Source organism: Hemibagrus wyckioides, linkage group LG06, assembly GCF_019097595.1.
Source record: "Hemibagrus wyckioides isolate EC202008001 linkage group LG06, SWU_Hwy_1.0, whole genome shotgun sequence".
Taxonomy (NCBI): Eukaryota; Metazoa; Chordata; class Actinopteri; order Siluriformes; family Bagridae; genus Hemibagrus; species Hemibagrus wyckioides.
In genome coordinates, this window is record NC_080715.1 from 43,860,023 (window position 1) to 43,870,022 (window position 10,000).

The 10,000-nt window shown below is 40.6% G+C and overlaps 2 protein-coding genes across 2 annotated transcripts in view; both read left to right on the forward strand.

The window, feature by feature from the left end:
• The window catches only part of tmed10 (transmembrane p24 trafficking protein 10), a 4,380-nt gene extending 649 nt beyond the window's left edge, over positions 1-3,731 (forward strand). The window contains exons 2-5 of the mRNA XM_058392780.1: positions 1,720-1,840; positions 2,058-2,131; positions 2,264-2,390; positions 2,759-3,731. Coding sequence (XP_058248763.1) covers positions 1,720-1,840; positions 2,058-2,131; positions 2,264-2,390; positions 2,759-2,880 — 444 coding nt within the window. The 3' untranslated portion in view covers positions 2,881-3,731. The remainder of the gene's footprint in view (positions 1-1,719; positions 1,841-2,057; positions 2,132-2,263; positions 2,391-2,758) is intronic.
• Positions 3,732-4,998: 1,267 nt separating this feature from the next.
• The window catches only part of eif2b2 (eukaryotic translation initiation factor 2B, subunit 2 beta), a 23,909-nt gene continuing 18,907 nt past the window's right edge, over positions 4,999-10,000 (forward strand). The window contains exons 1-5 of the mRNA XM_058391750.1: positions 4,999-5,292; positions 6,661-6,781; positions 7,026-7,177; positions 7,540-7,703; positions 7,803-7,898. Of these exons, the coding sequence (XP_058247733.1) occupies positions 5,121-5,292; positions 6,661-6,781; positions 7,026-7,177; positions 7,540-7,703; positions 7,803-7,898 (705 nt within the window). The 5' untranslated portion in view covers positions 4,999-5,120. The remainder of the gene's footprint in view (positions 5,293-6,660; positions 6,782-7,025; positions 7,178-7,539; positions 7,704-7,802; positions 7,899-10,000) is intronic.

Sequence of the window (10,000 nt, forward strand, 5' to 3'; positions counted from 1 at the left end):
ATAAACAGCTGTTTACTTTCACACACTAATGGGGGACAAAAAAGAAAATATATAACAGTGATAAAAATATAAATAGCAATAATTTTTACTGGAGTACTAATGTTATAAATGCTTCAAAAAATATTAAGAATATTAATAATGCACCGTTTTTTACTCTTAATATCTTTCAGATCAATTATTTTATTTATTTATTAATTTTATTTATTTATTTTAGGCAACATCCTGCAGCATAAATAACTAATATCACAACTAACTAATGCACACTGATACAGATATGAGCTTTTAATTTTTTTTATGTTTTCAGATTAATAAATGTTGCATTTTGATTAAATGTTAATGTTTAATTAATGCTTAATTACAGTCTCGTGCATAAAACACTGATTTTTTCACTCCAAACTGGCAAACTTTGAGACAGGTGGAGAGAGAGAGGAAAAAGAGAGGGAGAGAGATTGGCAGAGGGAGAGAGACAGAGACACACAGAGGGAGAGAGACAGAGACACACAGAGGGAGAGAGACAGAGACACACAGAGGGAGAGAGACAGAGATGGATGGAGAGAGGGTGGCAGAGAGAGAGACAGAGACACACAGAGGGAGAGTGAGAGATGGAGGGGGAGAGACGCGGAGAGAGAGAGAGAGAGTCAGGGAGAGAGAGAGAGACAGAGGGAGGGAGAGAGAGACGGAGAGGGACAGGGAGAGTGAGAGACGGAGGGGGAGAGACGGAGAGAGAGAGAGTCGGAGAGGGAGAGAGACAGAGATGGAGGGAGAGAGTGGCAGAGAGAGAGACAGAGACACACAGAGGGAGGGAGAGAGAGACGGAGAGGGACAGAGACAGGGAGAATGAGAGATGGAGGGAGAGAGAGTTCAGTGTGATGCTCGCTTGACCTCTAAACATTGATTAATTACACATCGATGTGATTTTTGAGCTCAGAGAGTGATCTCCTGTATTGATTTGATGTTAGTGTGTTTTGACATTTGATATCATGTTATCATGATATGTAGTGACACTGTGATATCAGGTGGTGGTGGTGATACTGTGATGGTGGAGGTGGTGATGTAGTGACACTGTGATATCAGGTGGTGGTTGTGATACTGTGATGGTGGAGGTGGTGATGTAGTGACACTGTGATATCAGGTGGTGGTTGTGATACTGTGATGGTGGAGGTGGTGATGTAGTGACACTGTGATATCAGGTGGTGGTGGTGATACTGTGATGGTGGAGGTGGTGATACTGTGATGGTGGAGGTGGTGATGTAGTGACACTGTGATATCAGGTGGTGGTGGTGATGTAGTGACACTGTGATATCAGGTGGTGGTGGTGATACTGTGATGGTGGAGGTGGTGATGTAGTGACACTGTGATATCAGGTGGTGGTGGTGATACTGTGATGGTGGAGGTGGTGATGTAGTGACACTGTGATATCAGGTGGTGGTTGTGATACTGTGATGGTGGAGGTGGTGATGTAGTGACACTGTGATATCAGGTGGTGGTGGTGATACTGTGATGGTGGAGGTGGTGATGTAGTGACACTGTGATATCAGGTGGTGGTGGTGATACTGTGATGGTGGAGGTGGTGATGTAGTGACACTGTGATATCAGGTGGTGGTGGTGATACTGTGATGGTGGAGGTGGTGATGTAGTGACACTGTGATATCAGGTGGTGGTGGTGATACTGTGATGGTGGAGGTGGTTGTTGATATGACACTATGGTTGTTGTTGTAGATCACAGACTCATCGGGTCACATCTTGTACTCCAAAGAGGATGCCACAAAGGGCAAGTTCGCCTTCACCACCGAGGACTACGACATGTTCGAGGTCTGCTTTGAGAGCAAGTCACAGATGGGTGAGTGCTGAGGATATTAATAATAATAATAATAATAATGATGATAAATAATGTGATTAAATCCAAGCAGAATAAATCATTATAATAATAAAGCTCTCTGTCTGTCTGTCTCTATCTATCTGTCTATCTCTCTCTCTCTCTATCTCTCACTCTCTATCTCTCTCCCTCTCTCCCTCTCTTTCTCTCTCTCTCTCTCTCCCTCCCCCTCCCTCCCCAGCTTTAGGGCGAGTCCCTGATCAGCTCATTAATCTGAATATGAAGCATGGCGTTGAGGCTAAAAACTACGAGGAGGTTTGAGATCTTTGTTTCTGTTTCATTTAGAATCTCACCAAATAACTATAAACTGATCAAATGAACAACAGATACAACTGCACAAAGCTGTTACACATCAATCGTGTGTGTGTGTGTGTGTGTGTGTCTCAGATTGCGAAGGTGGAGAAGCTGAAGCCCCTGGAGGTGGAGCTGAGGCGTCTGGAGGATCTCTCCGAGTCCATCGTTAATGACTTCGCCTACATGAAGAAGAGGGAGGAGGAGATGAGGGACACCAACGGTGAGAGAACCTCAACACACTGTTACCATGGTGATGGAGGTCACATGACCAGGGGGAGGAGGATGTCACTCTGGTCATGAAGTGTTTCATAAAGTTAGAGATGTGCATAAATGCACACACACACTCTTAAGCTCCGCCCCTCAGCTCTTAAGTCTAAAATCTCTTGATTTTTTGTCATGATGAAGACTTCTTTTTTTTTTTCCTTGTTTTTCTTTCCTTATGTCTTTTGTTCTTCAGCTTTTTAAAACAGAAACAAATAAAAAAAATGCAGGTTTTCGCTTACATTTTGACTTTAAATTGTATTTAATACATTCTCTCTCTCTCTCTCTCTCTCTCTCTCTCTGACCCCCTCTCTCTCCCCCCTACAGAGTCGACGAATACTCGTGTTCTGTACTTCAGCGTGTTCTCCATGTGTTGTCTGATTGGTTTGGCCACATGGCAGGTCTTCTACCTGCGCCGCTTTTTCAAAGCTAAGAAGCTCATTGAGTAAACAACAACAACAACAACCAGAGCCGCCAATCACACACCGGGAAGCCCCGCCCACAACTTCATTTTGTTTTACATCATTACACCATATTTTAAGTTCACATTGCTAGCGCTGTGTGTGTGTGTGTGACAGAAGGTTGAAGAGGGACGGCTCGGCTCCATGCTCCTGTTCCAGCGTCATGTTTTTGATACAAACTCCATTAGTAATAAAATCAAAAAAATGTTTATTCTTTATATTCTAAATGTTTTTGGAAGAGTGGGAAATGTGTGTATGTCTACAGCTGTTGATTTCTTTTCCTCCGTAATTCATTCATTTGGTTAGATTTTACACCACACACACACAGAATGTTCCGTTTAAGCTCCGCCCCCTCCTGCAGTATCAGATTAAGGTAAAGACTGATACAGTGCTGATATCATGATGAATAATTTTACATCACAGCGTTTTCGGTGACGTCGCTTTAAACCCGATTCTTCTCCCTTTCTCTCTGTTTTATTTGTTGTAAACACTCTTCAGTGATGAATGTGGAATGTTGTTGGAGAATCTCACACACAGACAGAAGTGTAATGATGATCGAGTTTAGTGGAATGTTGTAGGATCATAATGAGAGGGTTGTCTCTCATGAGTTTTTGTTACACAGCGATCAGGACCTTTGTTTTCTCTCCATCCCCTCACCCTCCTCTCCTCTCTTTATCTCTGTGGTTTGTGTTGGATTAGATGTATCTGGTGGAGCTCGTTGGAGGGTGAGGGATGATTTGATTTTAATAATATTATCATTTTGCAGTCAGTAGCTGACTGTTCACTGGTTTATTGATTAAAACTTGAGACTCATTCAATAAACTTTGTTACTTAAAACAGTTGCGACTTTTGATTTCTTTTTTTTTTTAAATATATATTAAATGTATATTATTTAATATAAGTGTTCATTATTTTATACATGATCATCTGATTCTATAACATAACATCTCCTCATCATGGCTCCTGTTAGTGGGTGGGATATATCAGGCAGCAGGTGAATGTTTTGTCCTCAAAGTTGATGTTAGAAGCAGGAAAAATGGACAAGAGTAAGGATTTGAGCGAGTTTGACCAAAAGGACCAAATTGTGATGGCTAGACCACTGGATCAGAGCATCTCCAAAACTGCAGCTCTTGTGGGGTGTTGAAAGAGGTGTTGAAAGCCGTCTGCAGTGAACCGGTGACAGGGTCATGGGCCTCATTGATGCATATGAAGGTTTTATTCTGGGTGTTTTTTTATTCATATTTAAACCTTACGTGATTTAGTTATATTATTAGAAATATTGTTATTATATTCATTTAATTATTGATTTAAAACGCTTTAGGTCTCTTATTTTGAAATATTTTTTTCACGCGGCCGGATATCGGTAATATGCATCAACGTCTGTTCAACCTATCTATTATATTATATTATATTATATTATATTATATTATATTATATTATATTATATTATATTATATTATATTATATTATATTTTTCTTTATTTTATATTTTCTTTTTTTTCTTCTTAACTCTACAAAATTTAATTTCCTTGTGATTTTTATTGTTTATTATTTTTCGCCAAACTAATTGAATTATTCAATAAAATAAGTAATATAACGTAATTTCTATGATGCTATGTAGATGGCAATACCTGTATCATTATATTTCTATTTTTAATAGTATTATTATTTATTTATGTATGGCTAGCTTCACGTTGCTACTTTATACAGAACTCAGTTTTTGGTTTATTTATCTAATTCCAGTTTGGGTTTTTCTTGTTTATTAATTTTTCAGACACATTAGTTAATCGTATTGTGTAAAAATAAAGTAGTTGCTTTTCACATGAATACATGATACATATTCATATCACATGAAGCGTCCCGAACTTTTAATTTGAAATGTCCGTCACACTGAATCATACGGAAAGGTGAATTGAGTCTGGTTAATTATTTGAAGCTAATAGTTTTATAAAAAGTTCTGTGAGATTTGCGGTTAATCAAATCCAGAATAATTATTCATGTTGAGTAAAATGAAGTTGTTGCTATTTGCGTTTTAATTGCGCTTTTAAACATTCGTATTCATAACTAGCGTTGTTTCCGGACTTTTAATTTGAAATATCTGTCATAAAGGTACCGGAAGTCACTCGAGGCGAGTTTTACAGAGTGTGTGATCAGACTATCATCATACACACTCTCTCTCTGAGTGTTATTCCTGAGTGTGTGTGTGAGAGAGAGAGAGATCAGTGAGAATGCCGGGAGCGGATAAAGAGACGGATCTGTCGGAGCGCATTGAGGCGTTTCTGGCGGAGTTGAAGCGCAGCGGCAGCGGCTCTGGGTCAGTGCGCGGCTCGGCGGAGACAGCGCGAGACACCGCGGCTCTACTGCGCAGGATCACGGCTCAGGCCCGCTGGAGCAGCGCCGGTGTGTTAACTCCTCCCCTCTCCCCGCTTATTGTTTATCGTCTCTATAGTAGCAGCTCATACGGTGGTGTTTCTATAGTAACGGCTCATACGGTGGTGTTTCTATAGTAACGGCTCATACGGTGGTGTTTCTATAGTAACGGCTCATACGGTGGTGTTTCTATAGTAACGGCTCATACGGTGGTGTTTCTATAGTAACGGCTCATACGATGGTGTTTCTATAGTAACGGCTCATACGATGGTGTTTCTATAGTAACGGCTCATACGATGGTGTTTCTATAGTAACGGCTCATACGATGGTGTTTCTATAGTAACGGCTCATACGATGGTGTTTCTATAGTAACGGCTCATACGGTGGTGTTTCTATAGTAACGGCTCATACGGTGGTGTTTCTATAGTAACGGCTCATACGATGGTGTTTCTATAGTAACGGCTCATACGGTGGTGTTTCTATAGTAACGGCTCATACGGTGGTGTTTCTATAGTAACGGCTCATACGATGGTGTTTCTATAGTAACGGCTCATACGGTGGTGTTTCTATAGTAACGGCTCATACGGTGGTGTTTCTATAGTAACGGCTCATACGGTGGTGTTTCTATAGTAACGGCTCATACGGTGGTGTTTCTATAGTAACGGCTCATACGATGGTGTTTCTATAGTAACGGCTCATACGGTGGTGTTTCTATAGTAACGGCTCATACGGTGGTGTTTCTATAGTAACGGCTCATACGGTGGTGTTTCTATAGTAACGGCTCATACGGTGGTGTTTCTATAGTAACGGCTCATACGGTGGTGTTTCTATAGTAACGGCTCATACGGTGGTGTTTCTATAGTAACGGCTCATACGGTGGTGTTTCTATAGTAACGGCTCATACGATGGTGTTTCTATAGTAACGGCTCATACGATGGTGTTTCTATAGTAACGGCTCATACGATGGTGTTTCTATAGTAACAGCTCATAGGGGGGAGGCACTAACTTTTGTCCAGTCACATTCCAGAGTGATAGAATACACTATATTAGTACTGGACACTGACTCAGATCTCAGAGTGTGACAGGAGGAAACTAATCACACCTCAGTGTTACTCCTGACCTCCATCAACTCTGTGGATTTGGGGAAAATCAGAGAAAGTCAAATATTTCGTCCCATCACACGATGGGCTGAAACTAATCACAGTCCTGTCTCAGTGTTGACCTCCCTCCTGACCTTCAGTGTGGATCTGGTTAAGATCTGACCTGAACATTTCCAATATATTGAACTGAATAAAACGCAGGATTGTGAGGAGTTACAGGTACAGTCCAGTGATGGGTGCAGTGTGTAGCTACAGCATGGTACAGTTACTGTGTGTGTGTGTTTGTGTGTGTGTGTAGGTGACCTGATGGAAATCATACGTAAGGAAGGCAGGAGAATGACTGCAGCTCAGCCTTCAGAGACCACGGTCGGGAACATGATCCGGAGAGTGCTGAAAATCATCCGAGAGGAATACGCCAGGTACATTCTGCAGCCTGTACACACACACACTCTCTCTCACACACACACACACACACACACTCTCTCTCACACACACACACACACTCTTTACACAAAGTGTGCAGTTTACCTTAAATCTTCTGGGACGTGTTCAGTGTAAACATGTGCCATCTTGCTAAGACACCAATTTATTTATCCAGTGTATTATGTTAACATCTGGTGTGTGTGTGTGTGTGTGTGTGTGTGTGTGTGTGTGTGTGTGTAGGTCTCGTGGCAGCAGCGAGGAAGCCGATCAGCAGGAGTCCCTGCACAAGCTGCTGACATCCGGCGGCTCGAGTGAAGATAACTTCAGAACTCACTTCAGCTCCCTTAAGGCAAACGTCATAGAGGCCATCAATGAGCTGCTGACCGAGCTTGGTACACACACACACACACACACAGGGAAGTTGGTGTTATGTTGTTTAAACAGGTCAGTGTTTAGGTGTATGTTCACACTCCAGAGCTGAGATACAGTACAGTATAATTATATGGGTTCAGTATAGTAGAGTACAGTCACTGAGCTACAGAAGATCTTCTTCCTGTTGTATGTTGATCGGTTCTTACTAAATTTGCTGCTTCCACATCCAGAACCTGGTCCAGCGGCTAGATCAGATAGATTAGACTAAACTCATGGAATGGTACAGGAAGAGTAGAGTCTGTTACTTTAATGAATAATGTTGTGTACAATTCCACTGTGTGTGTGTGTGTGTGTGTGTGTGTGTGTGTGTGTGTGTGTGTAGAGGGCACTACAGACAACATAGCAATGCAGGCTCTGGAGCACATTCACTCCAACGAGGTGATCATGACGATCGGACGCTCTCGCACCGTCGAGGCTTTTCTGAAAGACGCAGCTCGCAAACGCAAGTTCCACGTCATTGTAGCCGAGTGTGCACCTTTCTGTCAGGTAACGTTACCCACAGTCCTCTGCTGCAGCAGGTGTAGTGTAGTGCTGCAGTGCTGAACTCTGGGAGTGTGTGTGTGTGTGTGTGTGTGTGATCCTCAGGGTCATGAGATGGCCACCAGTCTGTCAAGAGACGGCATCGAGACCACCGTCATTCCAGACGCTGCCATTTTCGCCGTCATGTCCCGAGTCAACAAGGTGAGAGAGAAAGAGAGAGGGAGACAAAGTGAAAGAGAGAGGCAGAAAGAGAGACAAAGTGAGAGAGAGACAGAAAATGAAAGAGTGAGAGAGACAGAGAGAGAGAAAGAGACAAAGAGAAAGTGAGGGAGAAAGAAAGAATAAGAGAGAGGGAGAGAGAGAAAAAATGAGAGCGTGTGATGGAGGGAAAAGAGAGAGAGAGAGAGAGATAAAGATTCACCCTCTTGAATGATTGACTTCCTTTCTTAACTTTAAGAACCCCTTAACTCCTAATACCTTGAAACTGTATAGTGTGTATAATGTGTGTGTATAATGTGTGTGTGTGTGTAATGTGTGTGTGTGTGTAATGTGTGTGTGTGTGTAATGTGTGTGTATAATGAGTGTGTATAATGAGTGTGTGTATAATGTGTGTGTGTGTGTAATGTGTGTGTATAATGTGTGTGTGTATAATGTGTGTGTGTATAATGAGTGTGTGTGTGTAATGTGTGTGTATAATGAGTGTGTGTATAATGAGTGTGTGTGTATAATGTGTGTGTGTATAATGTGTGTGTGTATAATGTGTGTGTGTATAATGTGTGTGTGTATAATGAGTGTGTGTGTGTAATGTGTGTGTATAATGAGTGTGTGTATAATGAGTGTGTGTGTATAATGAGTGTGTGTGTATAATGTGTGTGTGTATAATGTGTGTGTGTATAATGAGTGTGTGTATAATGTGTGTGTGTGTATAATGAGTGTGTATAATGTGTGTGTGTATAATGTGTGTGTGTGTGTAATGTGTGTGTGTAATGTGTGTGTATAATGTGTGTGTGTATAATGTGTGTGTGTATAATGTGTGTGTGTGTGTAATGTGTGTGTATAATGAGTGTGTATAATGTGTGTGTGTGTGTAATGTGTGTGTATAATGAGTGTGTATAATGAGTGTGTGTATAATGAGTGTGTGTAATGTGTGTGTGTAATGTGTGTGTGTAATGTGTGTGTATAATGTGTGTGTATAATGAGTGTGTGTATAATGAGTGTGTATAATGTGTGTGTGTGTGTGTGTAATGTGTGTGTATAATGAGTGTGTGTATAATGAGTGTGTGTATAATGAGTGTGTGTATAATGAGTGTGTGTATAATGAGTGTGTGTATAATGAGTGTGTATAATGTGTGTGTATAATGAGTGTGTGTATAATGAGTGTGTGTGTATAATGTGTGTGTGTATAATGTGTGTGTGTATAATGAGTGTGTATAATGAGTGTGTATAATGTGTGTGTATAATGAGTGTGTGTATAATGTGTGTGTGTATAATGAGTGTGTGTGTGTAATGTGTGTGTATAATGTGTGTGTATAATGAGTGTGTGTATAATGAGTGTGTGTAATGTGTGTGTAATGTGTGTGTATAATGTGTGTGTATAATGAGTGTGTGTATAATGAGTGTGTATAATGTGTGTGTGTGTGTGTGTAATGTGTGTGTATAATGTGTGTGTATAATGAGTGTGTGTATAATGTGTGTGTGTATAATGAGTGTGTGTATAATGAGTGTGTGTATAATGAGTGTGTGTATAATGTGTGTGTATAATGAGTGTGTGTATAATGTGTGTGTATAATGAGTGTGTGTATAATGAGTGTGTGTATAATGTGTGTGTATAATGTGTGTGTGTGTATAATGTGTGTGTGTATAATGAGTGTGTGTATAATGAGTGTGTGTATAATGTGTGTGTATAATGTGTGTGTATAATGTGTGTGTATAATGAGTGTGTGTATAATGTGTGTGTGTATAATGTGTGTGTGTATAATGTGTGTGTGTGTGTAATGTGTGTGTATAATGTGTGTGTGTATAATGTGTGTGTGTATAATGAGTGTGTGTATAATGTGTGTGTGTGTGTAATGTGTGTGTATAATGAGTGTGTGTATAATGTGTGTGTATAATGTGTGTGTGTGTATAATGTGTGTGTGTGTGTAATGTGTGTATAATGTGTGTGTGTATAATGAGTGTGTATAATGTGTGTGTGTGTGTAATGTGTGTGTATAATGTGTGTGTGTGTATAATGTGTGTGTGTGTATAATGTGTGTGTGTGTGTAATGTGTGTGTATAATGAGTGTGTGTATAATGTGTGTGTA